The sequence below is a fragment of the Diprion similis genome, chromosome 11 (genome assembly GCF_021155765.1).
Source record: "Diprion similis isolate iyDipSimi1 chromosome 11, iyDipSimi1.1, whole genome shotgun sequence".
Lineage (NCBI taxonomy): Eukaryota > Metazoa > Arthropoda > Insecta > Hymenoptera > Diprionidae > Diprion > Diprion similis.
The window spans coordinates 834,419-856,322 of NC_060115.1; the positions used below are offsets into that span (position 1 = coordinate 834,419).

Here is a 21,904-nt window from a genome sequence, read left to right on the forward strand (position 1 = left end):
CTCTACCCTGTTACTCTCGCTAGCGACGACGAAGGAAGGACCAGATGCCAGGCGGGCAGCGTGCGGCGGCCCGTGGTTTCAGGATAAATTAAACTGGCGCTTGCCACAGGTCGTTCACGGAATGTTTCCTTTACGGTCCCCTTGGCTTCTCAGGCCTCGGCCCAGGACACGACGATAAAGGGTTGCAGGGCCGTCGGACCGAAGGAAAACCCACAAGCTTCGAGTCACAGACCGTGAAACCTCCGTCGATGCTCCGCTCCAGCGGACGTGCGTTAAGTAGACAGTGTCTGAGCCCTGAACCTGCAGGACGAAGTTTATACCCGAGGATGTACGTTAAGGTGTTTCGAAAAAAAACAATTTGCGATTTTCCAGTGTGACATCCCCTGAAAAGTTTGTTATACGTTGTGTGGAAGGTCGCGCACATCAGATTTTGCACTTTTTCACATTTTTTAAAAATGTTTTTGAACGCACGTTATTTTTTTATGAAACACCTTGATGTACCGTTATCAATACTCGATCACATGACATTGATATTGAATTCATCCGGGGAGCACAAAACCGTCGTGCAGCTACCTGTGTTTACTAGTTATTATGGAATTCAGAATGTGAATCTATTAAAAAGTTTAATATACCAACAGCTACATCAAGTTTCTTCTTAAAAAAATGGTCATTATCCAAATGCTCCCCTTTTATTACATCCAATATCTTGACTTTGCTCGTGAAAGTTATCCAGCCAGCGGTTGAGAAGTTTATGAAACGAGTTGATATAAAAGGCAAACGAGTACCCCTTTAGAGTAAGAAGTGATAAGAAAAAAAAGAAGCGCGAGCATTATTATCACGCAATTGAACTTGAAGTGGTAAGTGTATTATATACTTCAAATTTACGTTGACTTTCTTCAAGTCGGATCATCGAATAAGTTGAAACTTATCGAAATCACCAGGCGTTTCCGCGGTACCGACAATGCTGCGTATAACATATGGGAAAGATTCATCCCTCTTTGATTTGGGGAGGACCCGTGGGATAGGAAATGACTGAGCAGGTGCGGTCGGGATTATCGTGCCCATCCTCTTCCGTAATGGCGGGATCCTTGAGGGATGCGAAAGGATATCATGTATAGTACGCGTAAATCCTGAGCTGATACACTAACGTGACCACTGGGATTTTGCCTCACCGGCCTCGCACTATCATAGCCACAGCCTGCAGAGCATATAGATGGATCGGCGGTTCATCTCGGCCGATGCGAGAGAGAGAGAGAGAGAGAGAGAGAGAGCGAAAGCCCCGTGTAATTACCCATGTGTGAATTACCGCCCAGCCTGCGCCAGGGGGAACGACCAGTTGGTTCCGGGAATCGGGAAACGGGTCTTGGGAACAAACGCGAAATTATATGTACGCGACACCGCGGCAGCTACTTCGCAAAGGAGGGTAAATAATACCCGGGGGTGGCACGCGGCCTCCGACCTTCACCCTCAAGGTTCCCCGGTTCTGTCTTCTCGGTCTACTCATCCCTCTGCTGCGCACGAGGCTAGGCTAAGAAACTTCTCTCCGCAAGGTTTTACTGCCCTTTGTCCGGGGCGACCGTGGTCTTGGTCCCATAACCTTGCCGTGCCTCTCGAGTACCCAGCCATGGCTATAAACTAGACGCGATGGCGACTTTAGAGTCGGGGTGACAGTTTAGGCCTTTCTGAAACCACCCCAATTCCCACCGCTTCAATTCGTACGAAGTATTAAGGTGTTCGACGTCGGTTAGGGTCAATCAAAAGGATCGAAGCTCATTAACAATCAATCAATGCTCGGTAGCACTATTGGCACAGCTTATGACTGATTGAAATCAAAGACGACGAAGCTCTCTCTGAGTCTCGCAATGCCATGGTGAATTGGAACTCTTGCCATTGTCCGAAAACTATCTTAGAGATAGTTGAATGCAAAGAACAGAAAATCCGTGTCAGGGAGAAAATATAGGGTGTCTGAAACGAGGGGAAGCTCTCGTCTTGAAGGGGATTTTCTATCGTAAAGACGAAAGCTAGGGCACATTTAGCGGGGTGGTGCGGCCCGATGCTGGCAGTGAATCCTTCTCGTAAACGAAATTTAGCCACAATATTCCCCCTCAGTTGTAAAAGCAGAATAATAAAAAGCAAGAAGAAAAAAAAACGGCAGGGAGGAAAGGAAGAAAGGAGGTAGAAGAAGAAGAAGGAGAAGAAGAAAAAGAAAACGAAAGTAATAAGCCGTCGTCAAAATGGAAATTACCTCGAAATAGGTAAGGTGCCGAGGTGAAACCGTACAGCCACATCCCACCTCATCACCGCGGAACGGTGCCGCGGTGGATCTCGATTTGCGGAAAAATGACGTGTAAAAAATGCGACAAAATCTGCCTCAAGTTTCATTTCCTCTCCCACAATTCGCGGGCGAAATAAATCTGTCCCGGCTGAATCTCACCCCCGAAAGGGGTTGCCCCTTCACGTATGCGGCGGGGTGGTGGGTGCTTGGAAATATATACTAGGATAATAAAAAATGTGAGATAGACGAATGAATCGGATTACGAAGTGCCCAAAGCGATCGGAAAACCCCGCGCGATGCTTTGTCGAGATCTGCTCCCAGGGTGGACGGCTACTCGGAAGAACAAGTGCACCGACTTGACGGAGGAAGGAGGACGATTTTCTTGAACGAGGACGAGTCGTCCTGTCCCTGCGGGGAAACAAGCCGGATACTTCTCTGGAGCAATATCCGTTAATGAAACGTCCAACTGGAGGTAATGGACAGCGCGACGACCACTCTGGTCAGCTATCAAACGCCTTTCTCCATTTGTTCGAGATTGACTCTCGGATACTCGCCCTGCACTTTGAGCGTGTCGCGACTCAAGAATAGCGCGCCATCAAAGGCGTTTATATCGCCCGATCAAACTGATTATTTGCCCAATTGAGCTTCACGGCGCTTTTCTCATATATATCACGTTTCTCTGCTGAATTACTCACTATGTCGTATACATGTCTGAGGAGGGGGAGCTTTTTTGCCGTTGAAATTTAAAACTCTGCCGAAATCATCACGCGGAATTGATGCCAAAATGTAGCCACTACTTCTGAACTCCCTTGGGAGAAAGAAAGTTTTGTAGTTCGCTGAACCGGTGAATTGAAATTGCTCGGTATACTTGAGGGTGAAAAAATGTTACGAGGAATATGAAAACCGGCCAGTTTCCGAGGGTTCGAAACCACAAGGGGTTTCCTAAACTCCCCGCACTCGGTGGATCTTGGTCGGATGAACTTACCGGGACATCCCAAGGAAGGGGTGATTCTCGAGGGTTGAGCTCGGATTGTTCGAGACTTTAGAGGAGCTTGAGAAAAGGGTTCCCGCAACTTTTTACTGCTGGCAGGTGGTCGCCTAAAATCTTTACCGCAACGTCCAGGACTGATTTATCGTCCGGCGTGATTCAGGCGACTTTTCAAGCGCGGAAAACAGGCCGAAAACGCAATTGGATACTACAAAGCAGCTTCCTCGATGTGTACAAAACAATCGAGGTGTCGTCCTCGTTATAAGAATTGCTCGTCAGACCGAAAGGGGCATAAGCACCTGCCTCGGCCGAGTTAACCGCGGTTATGTGCTGCAGAAGCGGAGTGGCGTAAACCGCTTCAACGATGGCGTCTGATTACGACGCGGCCCGGCCGGCAGGCTGGAAGCTGTCTGAGTGCCGGCTGAGTCAGGGTGGTCGGGCTGGGCTGGGGGTGGAAGTGGAAGTGGAAGTAGAAGTGGCGGTGTAAGTGGAAGTGGATGTCGATGTGGAAGTGGAAGTGGAAGTGGAAGTGGAGATGGTTATCTGGAGTAAGGGCTCGCGGTGCGAAGCCTGCAGGCTAGAAACGGGGGCCGCGGCGTTCTAACAACTCAAACATTTACATACTGCTCCGCCCGTGATAGCAACTGAGTTATGTTGACTAATGCGCTGCTTCCTCGCCACGGTTACCGGGCGTCAGGGTAGCGCCAACCCTGTTCGCCCTGCACGCGGGACCCTTTTAGCGCCTGGACGCGCGTTACCGGAAACGACCTCCGTCCCCATCCGGCCTTGAGAAGAGTTAAGCTGGATTCGAGCTTACGAGTAGCATAAGCGTGATGATGAAATATGGATGTACAATGTATGTACGTGTACCTGGCACCCTTGATTACTACCCGCTCTCGTCACGATGAAAAACCTCCGGATGTACAGGTTTACCGTTCAACTCAGGATTTACATTTTATACACCGTGTGGTTGAGATACGGTGATGTTTACCTGCCGACTCCGTCGCTAAGTACTGAATTATAGATCGCAATTAGAGGATGTAAGCCAAATTTGAGATGAAATCGAACAGCGCGATATATTTCTCGAAGCGAGTTACCTTTCACGATATGCAATCTTGTCAAAGTCCCTTTTTCTCTCTCGTTGAAATTGACAAACAGACAAAGCCCCCGAATCTTAGGTACTTATTAGCCGATACCTTCCATTTTGATACCCTGGAGTACTTCGGGAGCAATGGAACGTGGTGGGTGGGAAGATGAGACTGGCACATTAGATACACGGTTGGATCGTTAGCGATATAGGCTACTGTATAAGGTACATTGTCGGCAAGCGAGGAGGCATTACCATATATACTTACTTAGGTATGCATATTTATGGTACAACATGGATGGAATATTCGTAGACGATTAGGCTCCACCCAGGCCCGCCTAGACCGTCGGAGATGAAAGCAATCTGCCGTCGCTAAACCGATTGGCTCTGAGCGATCGATGTAACCTGAACTCCGAAGCCATTATGCAGCAGCTACGCTGTAACGCGCGTAAGAATTCGCAATGCCGTTGGAAAATTGACCGGGTATGATGAAAAGTGCAGGAGGCAATCAACCGAAGTACCTCTAACCTCCTAGGTGTATGAATAATGGGAGAGGAATCTTCTCCCGAGAAAGATCCGACCGGGGAACTAACCGGAGGAAAGTTTTCCCGGATGCAGGCGAAACCTCTCGTAAAAGCTCGTCGTCGCTCGGAGTCTGGAGTCGGCAGTATTAGTTCGATGCGAACGGGGTGAAAGACGCGGGAGAGTCGTCTCGAAAGGATTGCAGGGGTATGAATGGATTCGTTACAAGCCGCGCTTGTCATAGGGCGTAAATTTTCCTCCCCCTCCTTTTCTCTCTCTTGGTTCCTCTTCCCGGGTCTCCACCCTCCTCGAGCACCAGTCGACACTCAAGCATGGCCTTTCATCCTGCCGTAAATTCGAGTTTGTCGGATATGATACAATGCGCCCGGTGATCCTCCGCTACGGAAACAACGCTACTCGAGCCTCCGACGATCCTCGCAACGCGGATGCTCAGCGTTCCGCCCCTAAGGATGGATATGAATCGCGTTATCAAAGTCATCGACTAATGCGCTACGGCGTGGTTGGAGGGATTCAGCCCGGCCAGGAATTCCGCGAAGAATCTCTCTGAGAGCTTGCAAGCGTTCTCGGAACCGAACCTCATCCAGGATCAGGGAGTGAATGCCGACGTGCATGAGGTTCCTGGATTATCCCACTCACGTGTTTCGGTTTCGATCGTGGAAGACCAAAATCTCTCCGACATTACGTCTTGGCAAGGGTGGTCGACTGATTGTAAGCACCGCTCAGCGCTTCACGTTTTCTAGTTAACTTCGTGCCACTCTTGGACTGTTCATCCGTGAAATACGGGATCTTGTAATTAGTTTGGTGCAAGTTTCGTAGAATTGTTTATTTTATTTCTTTTACCTCTGTTTTACCCGTTTTTTATGAGCGTGCAAACGATTAAACCACGCGTTATTCCGATTTCTTTTTGACCACTGCCTGTCTTTATTTCCCTTCAAGCTTCCCACCCCACGAAATATCGCTTTTTCAAGTTTAGTCCATGCATGCCCGTCGAATAAAAATCAACGCGCGCCTCGCTCACATTTTAAAACGCATCCCTGAATCGAGTGCGCAGATTTATCTTCCCCTCAATTCCGCATCGCTGTCAAATATAGGTGGAATCGCAGGTGAATACCTACACTGTATACGTATAGGATATTGCGAATTTATTTGCAACGCAGCTGCAGTTATCGGGCGGATATACGCGGATCTTTTTTTGCCTTTGCAGTTTTTACTCGCAGTTTTGTTTCCTTATTTAAGTAATAGAACTCCATTTTTCTTCTCTGCTTTTTTTTCTCTCCCCTTTTCGAACTCCCCATCGTTTTCAAACTCTTCAATAACATAATCGATGCTGCATGTCGAACCCTTGGAATAATTCAAGCGAGTGCAGCTGAACTGTGTTGCTGCAGGATTGGCCGAACGGAATGACGCGCAATCGGAATAATTCCAACTGACCGTGAGCCTAATGGGGATTTGAAAATCGGAAAAGCGTTTTTATGTTATGCCTCATAGTATTGATGCGTACGTGTGCTTTTCATGCACGTATGTACATATACGACCGTTCGTCCCAACAGAATCTCTAATTCCTCGCCAAAAGCCACCTTATTCGCGTACAATTCTTTACGTCTGCATGGATAATCGTTATGATAATTATAGTATGACTTAGGCAATTTAAATTCTCAGCATCTAGCCTCAATCCGCAGAGTGAACGACCGAACGAACGAATCGGCTTTGTGGCTTGCGAAACAATTAACTTTTCAATCATTCGTAATCTCGTTGCGTTGCGGCTTTTCACGAGTGCATATTATATATATATTTATATATGTATTTATATATATAATATATATACTCGTATATCTATGCATGTATACGTACATATTATTATATAACTTTCAAAATAACGTTTCAACGCGTTTTCCGCCGTATATAAACTGTCACAGGTTGTGCAGCCATACATTATTCTTTAACAATGACTGACTAGTATCGACAATACCGTGAATAAAAAAAGTGTATTATTATATATATACAAACGAAACAAAAAAGAGGATGGATGAAAATAAAACTTCCAGACGACTGTGTATGATCGATAGATCCCGACGCGTAGTAGGTACACCTATACGGCATCGCACAATGCTTTACAGACCACAAGCGGGGGGTAAATTGATCGAACATAAAATGTGTTTTCAATTAATATCACGGCGTAGATACATTTCCCGATGTACCTACACGTACAAACGATCCATCGATTTTACTTTACTTTTCCACGATTACCCTCGTATATATTCTTTGAAGTAACGATACATTTGCTAGAGTATATAGGTATAATATATCTACGCACACTTGGTCTGTAATTCAATTTTTAAATGACCATTAATTCAATATTTTTTCCCTTTTTCTTTTTTATATTCTCTTTGTGTCACTCTCACATTTTACATCTTTTATCGTGTGCTCACTCGCTTATGATAAATGGACTCGAAATATGATTGAGATCGGGAGCGGATATACATTATAAAGAATATAAAAGTCCGGTGGATATAACTCGCTACTGAATAAAAAATTTCTTACCCGCCTACCGAAAACGAAGAGTCGCGCGGTGTGAGCTATACGTTTCACAAAAGAGTAAGAGAAAAAAAAAACAGAAAAAACAGAAGAAAAAGCTGCTCCCCTCTCTTTACACGAATAAGCAGTAATTTTCATCTATTATACTATTGAATAAATTTCACAAAAGTGAATGGGAACTTTGCAGACCAATAGATCCGCTCTACCCCTGTTGCCTATCCGTGGCAGGCTCTGCTTTACACGCGTCCACAGAACTGGACGAGTATCCGTCGAACTCCCCGCCCCCTCCACCCCCGTGGAAGATCGGGCTAAAGTGTAAAGCATCGCATCTCAGCGCTTCTGCAGTGCAGGACTGGAGAGCAGTAGTGGCTTTAATCAACTTTTCAAAAGGATAACGAACTTTTCAACGGGGTCGTGGCTAGCGCACCTTTTGTGGTGTGTAATAACGCCCTGGTGCGATGAGGGCGATGGAGAGCTACGCCACCACCCTCTTCCACCCTTCTATACGCCTGGAAAGAGTCGGAGGGCGAGATGCTGGTGCGAATGAGCCGGTAATTACAAGTGGCAAAAAGAAGGACAACACCCACGGGACTCGGGAAAGAAGTGAACGGGCTATCGTGCAAGTGCTTCCTAGATATGAAACCTCTGAAGCACCTGGAGTTGGTTTTGCCTTGCCTTCGACCACGATTCACCTTCTCTTTGAACAAATCACGACCACCGTTCATGGGAATAGAGGTTTTGATTCAGCTTTGCGATTCACGTTAGCTTTACCTGTTATATGCATGTACATTGAAAGGAAGCTGTGCCTCAATTCATTGCATCAATCTTTTATCTTTATTACACTTTTTGAACTGTGGATTTAGTCGTGTGTTCGGAGGCTCCGGTAGAAAAGATCAAAGTAAAACACTCAATCAGCGAACAAGACTTTAATTAATATGTGTTTTCTACTTTGAATCCCTTTCAGCGGGTTGAAAATCTACTAGCTAATTTAATCGATCTTAATCCATGGAATCATATTTTGTTTAAAAAAGCTATTATTCAAAAATCAATTGAATCTGTTGAACATTTATGTTCATTGATCAAGTTCAGAATGCGTTAATTTCTTTTACCACTTTGAAGTGATCGGAATAAAAAATCGATATTGCAACCTGTTATTTATAACTAAACGAGACAAAAAAATTCCCTCACATTCTCGCTGCTTACGAAATCCATAAATCTGATGAATACCCGAAGTGCGACTGTATCCGGTGATGAACGAATTAAGGAAAAAGCATCGCAGATACTCGAGTCCCCAGCTTCTCTCTCTTCAATAAGTCGTGACTCGCCTCGGGGGTCATAATTTATTCTCGAAACGACGGAGGCTCGTGTATTTCAATCTAAGTTTCCCGATATCGAAAATAGCCGAAGCAGCGGTTTTCCGTATTGAAAACAATCTATAATCTCGGCATGAATGTGTGCGCACATGCGGCGAGTTAAAGTTGGCTCCCATAGTGCTGCAGCGGACTTCTTTCGCGGGCGAACACCCGGGGACGAAGAGAACTTTCAGCGCTTAGTTCATAAATCAGAAATAAATCACTTTAAATTCGCACTGTTAACTCCGGGAGTCTGCAGCAGTAGCAGCAGCAGCAGCAGCAGAAGCAGACCGACTTCGAGACTCTTTTTCACTCTCCCTGCCTCCCTCCTCACTTCCACCTCCGGGAAGAGAGGAACTAGCATTTAATTATAATAAAAGTCGTAAAAAACAGCCGAGCCCGAGTCTCGTTAACCTGTTACCAAGCCGGGATCCACGACTCCCCCCGACGAAACCGCAACCCCTTAATCGTACAAGAAATGCGAGTTCATCTTGACCCGGCGAGAGGTGAGCCGGTGGCATCGAAGGGCTGCAGGGGAAAAACCGACTTGTGGACATCGTAAAAAGTTTTATTTTCTACACAAGATTTATTCCAAAGACGTTCTTCGGTTTCATTTCATCACCCAACGTGGCTTGAATCGGCGGCTGGCAGCTAGTGGCATAAACCTGACTTTACGCTACACGGTCTTTGATTTTATTACACCGGCAATCAGGCTACAAACTCTTGTTCGTTCGATCTTTTCACCCTTGTGCATGGCTGTGTCGAAGGCGTGATACACCAAGAATTAATTACTTCGGATCGGCACTAAATTCTACGGATTCTACGGGTCATGGAGTTCTTTTTTTCCTCCAATTCGTAAGAGGAACCCACGCGCTACTCATTTTCGAAAGTCAGCGTTTCGCCACCCTCGGTGAATTTTTTTCTCTGTCAGGATTGACGAGGCGGCTCGGCGGGCAATCGCAGCTCTCGGAAACTGAAATTTTATCAACGATACACTCTCTGCAGTTGGCTCGTAAACATCACCGAGGGGTGGGAAACGAATGGCTGAGGGATACCTGTGCGACGGAAATGTGTATACATATATGTATGTGTATTTATATGTATAGGTTACCGATCGCGATCGGGATTGAAGAGTAAATATGAACGAAGAATTTTTATACGAGTCTTGTGCTCGGCGCAGATTTGAAAAATTTTCATTTTGAAAAAATACCAGCAGCCTTGATGCGGAAATTGAAAAAAAATGTACTTATTATGTGTTCACAGGCTTAGAGAATTCGAAGTTAAACGAACATCTCCGCGAAGTTTTATCCCTTTTATTTCTCTCTTGTAACAAGAATTATTTGACAAGGGGAAGGAATGGTCGCTCTGAGAAGGTTGGTGTTTTTTAAAGGTAGTTTCACGCGATTAAAGCCCACGACGATGGTATGAAGGGTGCAATGAATAAAGTAGGAGCATCGTGTGAACCGGGAAACTTTTTCCACCCACTCCGAAAATAATTGCCTTTAACGGCAAAGGGCCGGGAGCGAAAATTGTCGGTTGAACAAGCGAATGTCATCAGTTCGCAAAATAGCGGTTAGCGTGTTTTTAGCCGGCGCTTAATCCCGCAGGATCGATTTTTCCTGGCTCGAAAACCCCGTGACCTCCGTTCGGGGTTTCGGTGTTGCGGCGTCTGCGCGAAACTCAAAACACATTTTAAATCGCGAATTTTCTGGCGCGGTGATTTTTCGTTTCAGTTCACCAGGAATGTCGCCCGCACGTGTGTCGGGGTTGGCGAAATTCTGCCGCAAATTCGCCCTCCGTAATACCCCGATTTCCACCCTCGACAACATTTTAGTAATACACGAGTACGCGAAACGTCAAACCGCGAGGGCCGTTTCTCCGTTGGACCATCGTAAGACTCGGGCCATTGATTACGTCACGGAAAATCCGTGGAAAATCACGTATTTTGTTTCAGCTTCAAACGTTTTCTGCAACCCGCGGGACCCCGAAACCTTAGATTTGTTGTTTCCCTTCTCACGTTTTATTCTTCGTTTTTTCCTCCCACCTATTTATCAGTTTCCCTCCGTCGTATGTTTTCTTAACCGTCCACTTTGTCTTTGGGGAAAAAGCTGACTGTATTTTGCGTTTTCTATTATCTTGAATATGGTTTTCGTTCCAATTTTGGATATTCACGGATATTCAACGAGTCTTTGAATGACATGTATGGTGCAGTATTTTTAATCCTCGAACAAGAGAGGACAGGAAAAAGAAAGGATGTGTCACGGGAGAAAGAGAATGACGAACAGAAATGGGTGTTAAAAAAAAAATCATTTTTCACCGAAAATTTCAGTAGCATGTAAAAGCGCTTTCCTTTGTTCGAGATAAAAAAAATTAGCACCGATGGACACGTAACATCGAATTGTGAAGCTGTTTGGGATCAACGAACAGATGATGCCCTGTACAAACGGTCCCACAGCTCTCTGTGGACACGCAGGAATTTCACACAATTCAAAGCACATCCCCTGCAGTGTAACCCACATCGTACCCCTCGGATGTATCAGCGCATGATTCATTCGTTTCGATGTATCAAAACCGGATCCCGGATTAAAACTAGTTGGACATGAGAAGCACACGCGTAAAATATGACGCGGAAATTGCGTCACGACGCGTTTTTCACTGATCCATTTGTTCCCTTCTTTCAGCGTTACTTTTTCCTCTTTTCTATTTTCTCGACCCCCCTTCAATTCCAGGGTGAAGTTTCTTCCCGATTCATCTTATCAGGGAGTGCGAATCATCTCGCGATACTCGTCCTGGTTTTCCGCTTCAATTTCCGACGAAGCACATATCATAATCCCAGCAAGTCTTCCAGCAACATTGTACCAGTTTTCCGTCCTAGGTATCATCTCGAGGCTCGGGTATTTCGTCAGGATTCAAGTACGTGTAAACCGCCCCCCTACGCCGCCTCCGCTCGTAAACCCACTTTCCAAAGCCCCGAGCTAGGCGTCCCGCTGGGGCTCGACGAATCCGCCACAAAACTCATTACATTTTCCGATTGATTAGCCTTTTTCACGCTCCACTATACCGACCTCCCCAGGCATTGCTGATACACACCGCGTCAGCTACGCAACCTGAAAAGTACCTGATCACCGGCTGATCCTCCTTGACTGATGGAAATTACCAGCTGCGTCTCTTATACCGACCCCCAGAATCCATTTCGAACCTCTTTGCGACGGAGGTGCGGAAAATTCGATATTTCATTTGTTCCAGAATCGCGTGAAACAGGCTTTTTGGTAGATACAATTTCGTAGTTTGTGTGCTTTGCAAAGAAGTTTAATATTCCTACCATGAACATTAGGAGAGTCATTTTCACCGGGAAGATGCTTTCGAACATTAACCATATTTAGAAGCATTCTCAACGATATTTACCACGTCAGTGCTTCAAACGACTTCAAAATTTGTATAGAAGCTATATTTCGCGCGGTGAATAAGCATCTTAAGCTTGGCTGACATACACCAGGAAATAAATAAGTTCAAAATTAGAGCGCTCATTTTGCCCCTAACCTCAACTCGTGAAACGATATCGAAATAGCTCGCACCGGGAGCCTCGCAGCAGCAGAGCTAGTATATCGAGCCGAAGAATAGATGACTGGGTGGGACAGTAAGGGAGGAATAGAGCCTTATACTCGACGTAGGAAGAGAGCGGAGGCGTTGTTATCGAATAACTCAAGTGTTTACACGCCAATATTGCACTGAAACGCCTCCACCCTCGAAGCCCCGTATTCCGAGATATACCAGCGCCGAACAATATGCTTCTTCTCCTCGAAGGGCTTGCTTTACAAAGTTCCGACTCGGTCGCTGCAGCTGCCGCCGCCCTCGAGGGGAGTGAGAAATGGAAAATTGAAACGAACCGAAATAATTCGCGACGCTCTGAGGAAACGGGTGCAAGACTATTTCCGTCGACGATTAATTAAATCGTAAACTACGTTTTCTCTTCTCTTCGTACATTTTTCGAAAATTTTTCATCTGTATCAAAACGAAACATGAAAAGTAGAAAAAACGCGCAATTTTTCCACAGTCTAGGCTCAAGTGGGGTGAGTTTCATGGAGTTTACGGTTACCCCGATAGAAATCAGAATTCTTTTCTCCCCGCCCGAGGCCGTCTACCCAAATGGGGCGTTTCGTTGCGGTAAGTGAAGCGAAAGCAAAACAGAAGCGAACTCCTTTTCGTCAGGGGCAGAGGGAAAGAGGGAGGCTGCAGGACGAACTGGGGATGGTTTCCCCCTTCAAAGGTATAAGGTACGTTCCGGCTACCATCAATCAGAAATTATTCCACGCTCTGAATCCGTGGACCTCGGCGCAAGGTTAAATCGAGGAATCGCGTATAATATCGGAAATCAAAAGATTCCATATAATCTACCTTGATATATACATGTAAACAGCAGCTACCGCAACTCCCCTCTTGGTTGAACTTCACCCCCTGACCAAAAGTTACTACGTATAATACTTTTGACGATTCGCAAAAGTAGCTCGAAAAGAACGAAGATTTTTTTCTGTTTTATCATGATCGATTTCTTCTTTTCTTCTCTCCCCTCCTTCGGGTTGTCAGAAAAATATTTTTCGTTATACCACAACGATGACCCGCATCGAGTCAGTACGATATTTCATTCTATTGTTACCAGAAGAGAGAAGAAAAAAATACTGTGTACCTGTCAAGGGAAATTTCGAAGAAAATTGCGACCCTGAGGAATTTATAATTTCCGCAGAAATATCTCGCTGGCATGTTCCGCCGTCTTGTCCCCTTTTCCATAAACTACGTTCTCTGAGCATTGGTTGTGCACGGTGATGCAGGTGGGATACGCAAGGCACCTGCTTGAATTGGCACGCGATCGCTGCACAATAGGAAATACTCAAGAATTCCGTTCACAGTCCACTACCACAGCGCTATTCACGCCTTGGAAAGCCAGACGCCAAAGACCACGCGCCATCTATGCGGCACGTATACATACCATCGCCAACCTTCCATGAAACATCGAGCATCCAGTATTCCAGCTATGTACCTAATAACGTTGCTACCGTTTTACTCCCTCATTCAAACATCAAAATCTCTTTCAACATTATTCCCTGCATACGGTTTTTGTTCCCTTTCAGTGGGGAGAACCCGTGTTCAACAAAGTCTGTGAATAAATATTGGGTCGAGACTGGACCAGAAAAAACGGTGTGATGAATATAGAGCTTTTGATAAGCCACGATTGAGTTAGTAGAAAGAATTGAATTAGTTGAGAAAAAAAATTTTTTTTACCGTCTGTATAAAATTAAAATTCAGAAATTCAAAACAAAGTTTTGATTAAAAAATCTTTCAAATTTCGCAAAGAGAAATTGTAGAATATTTTTCATTTATGGGAGGAGGGGATGTTGATATCCATTTGGATTCCAAATTATCGTTCTGGGAATAACCGATCCGAACGTGTTCGAAAATTCTCCTCGCTTATCATCTCTGCAATAGAACTCGTCGCTATCTATGCATATGTTCGGTTCCAGAACAGATCGTATTCCGAAAATCCGGGGATCGTTTGATTGTAACATACTGAATATGCCGCAATACGGGACGAATTTCAACATAATACCAACCCGCAAGTCTATGTACACGCTCGAATAGTGCTTTGTGGCCGATCTTGTCTAGTCTAGCCTAGCCTAGCCTATGCTTGCACGCTCGGAAGAGGCGGAGGACGGTAAAACCGCGTATCTGTTATTTCAGGGAGTTCAGAGAACCGCGTGTGTTCGATTATGCGGGATTATATCGCTCGCACGTACCTGACACGGGACACGAGACGCGGCGCTTGGCGTTGAAACCGCGACAAGCAGCCTTCTGGGTCCCGAATAGGGCTGAACCTAGGCGATACCAGCATCCGCCACCACCGCCCGGATCTACGACTTACTTTCAAATACCTACCCTCGCACAATGGAGGAAGGATGCCGTGATTGAGCTTGCGGCACGGTTGCGGCCGCGTGGGAAGCCCGCCGATATCCTTACACTGCGGGTACATCTGCCGTCGAAGCTTTCACCCCACACTTCTCGCCACGCGGTGCAAATCCATCCTACGGGTTCGACTCACTCGCGTTTCCACCACTCACTCGGCCAATTATGGTTTGACTAGTTTAACGGAACGTCAAAGCCACCCCGCGGACAGATTCACTATGATAAGGGTGCGACTCCGATTGTTGTTAAATTACCCTCGTGAGGTGCTCAAACCGAAGGGTTTTTTAATCGTTCCAGTCGAAAACCAATTTTTATTACGGTTACTGTGAAATTGTAGCAAGAAACTATCACTCCGTTTGAAATTACTCAGAAATTGGTTTAAATCGGCTTGAAACCACTTTGAAATCGTTTTAAACCCCTTCAAATTAGTGCGAAACTGTCTGTGTAATCAGTTGTCAAACGTTCGAAACCGTTTGAATTCACTACCAATCGAATATCAATAGAAACTCCTTCGAGTTAGTTTGAAACCTTTTGTCATCATCTTGTAAGCGCCCGAAATCGCTCGGAAATACCTTGAAACTCTTTGAAATGAGTTTTGAACGGCTTGGAATTATTTTTGAACTCTATCAAATTGTTCTAAATCGTGAATGACTTGATCTGTAAGTGAAGAGCCCCTTCGCTGGAATGTTGATTTTCGTGACGAAAAGATCGAATGTCTGGTCAGTTAGATCCGTGGAAGCGACTGCCAAGCGAAGCAAAGTTGGATTCTTTTATCTTGTGTGATTTTAGACAAGGAAACGCGGGTCGTTTCAAATTCTGATGCAAATATACACGCGCAAGAGAATGTAATTTCGTGTAAGAATATATGAGATACGATTTGTACACACATTTCGAGTTGGAGTAGTAATGCGATATTGTATAATCGGCTTTGGAGACGAATAAAGATGAAACTCAGTGTATTTTCTGTACCAACGGCCACGCTCCGTGCTGCTCGAAACTACCTACCTCTTTATGCGTAAATCTCATCTAATTCTTTTTTATTCTTAGGTAGATATATTCTTCGGAAAGATATTATTTCTTTTCTCTCGACCTTACCGAGTGCCGATGTTGATACCACTCTGTTCTAAAAACGCTTTAAAATCTAAAAAAAAACAAAAATTCGGTTACGTGCGTAAATTGCGAAGCGAACGAAAGCGGAGTGACGTAAAACAATTACGTTTTTTGCTATCCATATCATAAAATTGTCTATTCTGGTTATTTCTCTCAAATTAGATTTTTCTTCTCTTTCTGCTTCCCCTTCCTTTCTCTTCTGAAATTGAATTCCAAAGCTCGCCGCACTTCCACGGATTTGAATCGCATCGCTCTACTCGTAAGGTGAGATTTTCATACGCGAAAAGAGGATGACATCCGGATTACTTCGAAATCACCTATGTAACACATACATGGCTCGTGTATTTGAATTCTCCCCGTTGCGAATATTTTGACGCCATTTTCCCACATCTTGGTTGTGTGTACTTTGAGAGAAAAAGAAATAAAGCTTTGCAAGGAACGATGAACACGAATACAAAGTGATGGTAGCAGGGCGAAGGATCCAGTCCAATTTCTGATTGCTGATCTTTGCCAAGTTTTTGTCTGACTTGATCCGGATTCTGCTTTTCCGCCACCCTGATATTTCGCTTCACCTTCTAAAGCTTCGACGCTGCCCAGTAAATTGATCCAATTTCGAATACTCACCGCTTCCGTGTGGATCGGGTGGGCTGCGAAAAGGAGGCCGGTCAAAGCTGCGAATCCGGGTCGAAGCGAGGCGACGGCGAGGCTAACTTTTGTGACGAGGACGCAGGCAGCCGCGTGTAGAGCGACATTCGTGACGTGAAACCACATCGGCGTCAGACCAGCGGTGAGGTAGTTCAATCTGGAAAAAACAGATGAAAAAATAGCGGATAAAAAGTGCTCTTCAATGAGATGGGAAAGAGAAATCGGTCAATGGAGACGGAATAAAGCTAATCGATGTAACCATGGGTTGAGTTGACTCGCGATCATTGATTGCCAGACGTCCATCGGATCGCGCGAAGTGCAAATCCAGACAAAATCCTCTGAATTTCTGTTCAGAAACATTTTCCTACCGGTTTTAACCCCGAAATTTAATGAACCAAAATGGCAGCTTTGAGATTGAATATCGAGGTAACAGATCTGCGGAATAATTCCTGTGAGTCGATAGCACAGAAACGTATTAAGTCTAGGAACTGAAATCCTTGGAACGTGACACAGTCGGGGATACCTAAGATTTATTAGGTCATATTTCACCCGATGGAGAAAGAAGACGAGTAAAAAGTGCGTGAATATACGTGTAAAATACGCACCCTGAACTGACTAAAAAACATGCAGGTTACAATCCACGTATACATTTATGGGAAGAAAATGAACCAACGAAGAATACATGATATAACTGCGCGCGAAGAAAATCGATAGAAGGAAACGTTGAGGGATGAAAGTAGAGATAAGGTATTCCGGCGAGTGGTCAGCCACCGTTTGACCATTCGAAAAACATCAAAGCCGCTTTTCCTCCATACCGTAAGTCTGTGCAGTCGCGGACTGAATTCACCTTTGTTAATACGAAGGAGCGTGCGGTCCGCTGTGGCATTTCCGGCCACCTACGTCTGCGGTTTTCGATGTTTCATATCGGCGGAAGTCCGGTTCGGAGACGAAACCGAAGAAGCGTCGATGTTCGAGGGCGAAAGGAGTCTCGAATCTCGAGCACCGCTGACGCCACGAAATCGCGAGTTCGGATGATACCGGCAAAAGCTCTCCCTCGGGATCCCGGACCAACTGGACTTTTGGGCACCGTTCCAGGTGCCAACGATCACGCCGAGCCACCGTCGGGACTTCGGAATCTCGTAACTCACTTAGCCACCGGCCATAACACCCCGATATAACCCCGTTACCCTGAATCATTGGAAGCACGTTCTTCGCCACAAGCTGGCCTCGGAGACGCGAAATGATACCCGATTCGCAACGGGAAGTTTGAGGGAAAAAGTCGTTCAACGATGCGAGCTTTTCGAAATTTACCCTTTTCGATTCTAGACAAGATCGAAGATCTGAACACCTCCTTTGTGATCTTAAACACTCGATTAGTTTAAAATTCGCAACTTATTATAGTTCAAGGCACACCAATAACGGCAAAACGGTTATGGGAATTTATGGAGCGTCGCTTTGGGGGTGAGAATCAAATATTGCAAGTTCTTTTGACGGGAGGCGGGGGGTTCGGAAAGACATTTATCTGTATGATGGGGTACGGATATTATTCGCAACTCGTGAGAAGCGAATCGTTCCCCGGAGTTTTGAGAAACTTCAAACACAACTCGTGGTGTTTAAATTTAATCACACTTGGAAGGTGAACTCGGGTGCGGAGCAAAGGATTTGAATAAACAAGAGCTCTACGCTGGAGTGCCGGCTACCTACATATTGTGCATACGAAGGTACCTACACACCTACGTACGTGCAACATATGGAAAGGTGGCGGAAATATCTCGAGTTCTGGAAACCGGATGCTGAATTTTGTTGCGCGAGGTAGAACAGCGACTCTTTCCCGTGGTGTGAAATCGAATTTTAATTTTCGTGTTTTTTTTCCTTCTTTCTCTTCTTCTTCTTTTCTACCCTTATTCTCCCCCGTACCGAACTGACATTAATTGACAAAGGCACCTTGTTAATGTCGGCAAGGTTCAGGTCCTGCAGGTTTAATCATTTAATTTCGTTTTTTTCCACACCGTGCCGCCCCTTGCATATTATTTCGAGGCCTGAAGATCTTCTTTGTTACGAGGTAGCATTCAGCTGTTGACGAGCCACCCCGGGATTGCGACGGCTGCTAAGTAGATGTAAAGAGTTGACTCCTCTCGCAATATATAAAATTTCTTTTTTTTTTCACTCTTTCATGCGAATTTTCTCCCTTCACCCTCTCTATCTTCCCTTTCCCCTCCCCCCACCGCCTTTCTTTTTCCTCCTATTTTCTTTGGAGTCCTTTGTTCGCTGACAACAATGTCTAAAAGCAGTGCTGTCAGCCCTAACGTGACCTATAAAATGTTACAACTCTTGGGAAATCTGGGTTGATTGAATTCTTATTATGCAAAAAATAGATAATGAAAAGGAAATAAAAGAACTAAAGTAGAAACGTGAAAAAAAGACGACTTATCTCCGCGGTAGTTGTAAATATGCAACAGTTAGAAGAGCGAGGGAAGAAATGTTATATATTTGGAAAAAGTTTACGTTCACTCTATAATTTCATCGCCACTGTGCGACGACTATCTCGAAATTAAGTGTAGTAATAAAGCCTTTATAGAACGTTGACAAATGTTTTATCGTCTCTCCTTAGGCTTCGTAAATTACTGACAAAAGGCTGAACGTTCTAGATTCAGTAAACGTGTACAAGCATTGTGAAAAGGCAACTCCGAAAACTCGAGAAGGCTGAATAAAATTTTTTGATCGGCGAACGCAGCTGCCGGAAAGTCGTTGAATCAGACCAGTTTCAAATACCTTGACTATTTGCCAGCGACTTCCTCAAAGGTGGATTCGCCAAGTACCTAAGACCTCATCTTTAAACATCACTGACTCAAGTGGCCGTCCGGTCCCTTTGACGATGTATTGGATACGCGACGATTATGTATGTATAAGCTTGAAAATACGAGCGGATAGAACTTTCCGGTCTCTTTATACCGGGAACTACTTTTGGTCGGTGATGAAAAGTCTTTCAAAGTACCGCAGGAGCACCCGAAATCTACTTTCTTGAACTGGGGAAAAGTTGAGCAGCAGAGCAGCGCACTCTGACTTCTCGTGACACTTGTGTTTCATGTCTTCCTTTAAGCACCCGTTTCCACGCAGATCACTCGTCAGTGCAATATCCCGGTGATAATTAACCCCTCGAACGAGTCTGCAGCAGTGTAGGTAGTTTGGTTCGATTTTTTGAAACCACACCCTTCGAACCGAGGCTTTAATTAACCTGGAGCACATTCACTCTCTATATCTCCCACTTTTTATCCCTGTTTCTTTTTTATTCCGAAGTTTAAAATTTCATCCCCACACCGCGGGGTTGCGTGACGGCGTGGATACGCATATAACTGACATGACGGTGGGCAAAAGTTTACGTGGCACTTGTAAATTTTCTGATTTATCGGGCTGACATTGTTGGGATCCCTTGTTCCAAGCTGAACCCAGTCGCTCAAACATGGTAGGGTAGAATCATCGAGTGGCGATAAATCACCGTCGTGGCCCCTAAATCGGTGGATCCTAAGCAAAGTGAGCTATCGCCGACCAATATTAATCTCAAACAAATTAAATAACAACCGAACAGCCAGACTGAAGCCCGGCTGCTGGGCGCGAAGGGTTGTGTAAGGTCGTTCTGCGGCGAGGGTCAAGAGGGCGCGAGGGGCGGCGCAACGGGGGGATGGAGGGCAAGCTTCGGCGGCGCATCGGCTATTAATCATCGACCCAGGCAGGGATGCCGCCTTCGCCACCCTTCTCTGCGCCCCGGGGTCCTTGGGTCCATGAGTCCACAGCTGGCAATGAGATTACCCTCGCGATTAGTTCACCTAGCAGCAAAGCTCCGAGCCTCGTTTCCTTCTATCTACCCCGCCGTTGCGTAATAATGCCTATACACGACTATGGATTACCCGTTTCGTGCGGCACCGTTATTCTTTGATTAAAGGCCCGCTCCATCTACGTCAAGACTTTTCTCCAAACAATTTTCCACCCTTCGTCATCACCGTTGTCTGATTTACTCAGCTTTACACGCAGCTTCTCCTAACTGGAGAAACGTGATTTGCATGAATAAATACAAAGGGGCAGGCACATTCTACGTCGTTCTTTTTAACTTGATTCAGGTTATCTCTCGGTCAGCTGGATGCTGATCGTCTTCATGTTTTTCTTCCGGCAAGTAATTAGCGACGGTCAGCTTTCGTATTCCAAAAACTTCATCGTTGCGTTGGTTTGGTCACTGATGACGATGATGGTTTGGTGCATAAAATCATCCAACAAATCAAAGACGTAATGGACGGATGGAGTAACAATCTTACTGTATAGATTGGTTCGACGACAACATCGGGACTCCATTCCGAGCACTCGAAAATATTGTGACAAAAGTGAGTCATATCCGTAGATAGATTTGGTAACTTTGGCACTGATGTCAAATGCGGGCAATACGTATTTATATTACAGTCTAACCATCGAATCATTCCTATACCATTTGCTTCGGATTGGACATCGAATTGATATACTGACTATAATTTGATATCGGAACTCTTTACTAGTTCGTCTTGGCTGGTTCTACCTAAGCGTGTGATAGAAGTAGATTCGAATTCATTTCGAAGAGTGTATCGATTTCGTTTCCTGATTGAACGTTGTTACATGAGGGTCTATCTAGATGAGTGACGAATGTTTCGAGTGGAAAGATAACATAACGTGTGTAATAAATTATCGCCGAATGTCTTCGGTGCGAGAAACAAGATCTCACAAAGATCATACTTTTTTCGTATATTTAAGCAAGGCCCAATACGACATCCGCGGCATGATCAGTTCCATTAAATCATCCACAGCCTGCTGAATAAAAGTCAGTTTCGACTTCAGGATTCCAGCCTTACCCAATGAACAGCCACATCTGAATCACATAACGCTGGGAGTGCTGAGCTGAACGGCTGCTTTGAGTAAATGATGCTTCGTTGAAATAATACGACGTGGAAAGTGATTGGTTTATGAAGAAAAATAAAGCTGTCATAACTTTTCACAGAAAATTCGATCGATTCATTCCTGAAGAATTTCAAAAATATTCTTTTCGAGAAGAGCGGGCCTTGAGGGTGAAAACGCCTCTTTGTTTTAAAGAGAAAAAAAATTCCTTTACCCGTCAACATTTTAGTGCTCCAACCAGCCGAGAGTCAAGGCACGAAAACATACGTCTAGTACCCAGAACAAGACTTCGTAAAATTTACTCAGCCACTTTCACCCCCCTTTCATATTACGCCCATGTTTTATAGCAGCACTAGTTGTGAGAAAAGATGTATGCTCACAGGATACAAGTGGGTGCCAAAGTACCGTTATTCATTGTGATCATTCAATGGTTAATGGATGTAACCTTTTTCAATGCACTTGCAAATTAATGTATTTACATCCAATTCTTGCGGTAATCA

The 21,904-nt window shown here is 45.0% G+C and overlaps 1 protein-coding gene across 1 annotated transcript in view; it reads right to left on the reverse strand.

The window, feature by feature from the left end:
• Positions 1-21,904, reverse strand: part of LOC124412525 (protein O-mannosyl-transferase TMTC1-like) — a 143,739-nt gene that overhangs the window by 65,337 nt on the left and 56,498 nt on the right. Inside the window, exon 3 of the mRNA XM_046892469.1 lies at positions 16,470-16,647. Within this exon, the coding sequence (XP_046748425.1) occupies positions 16,470-16,647 (178 nt within the window). The remainder of the gene's footprint in view (positions 1-16,469; positions 16,648-21,904) is intronic.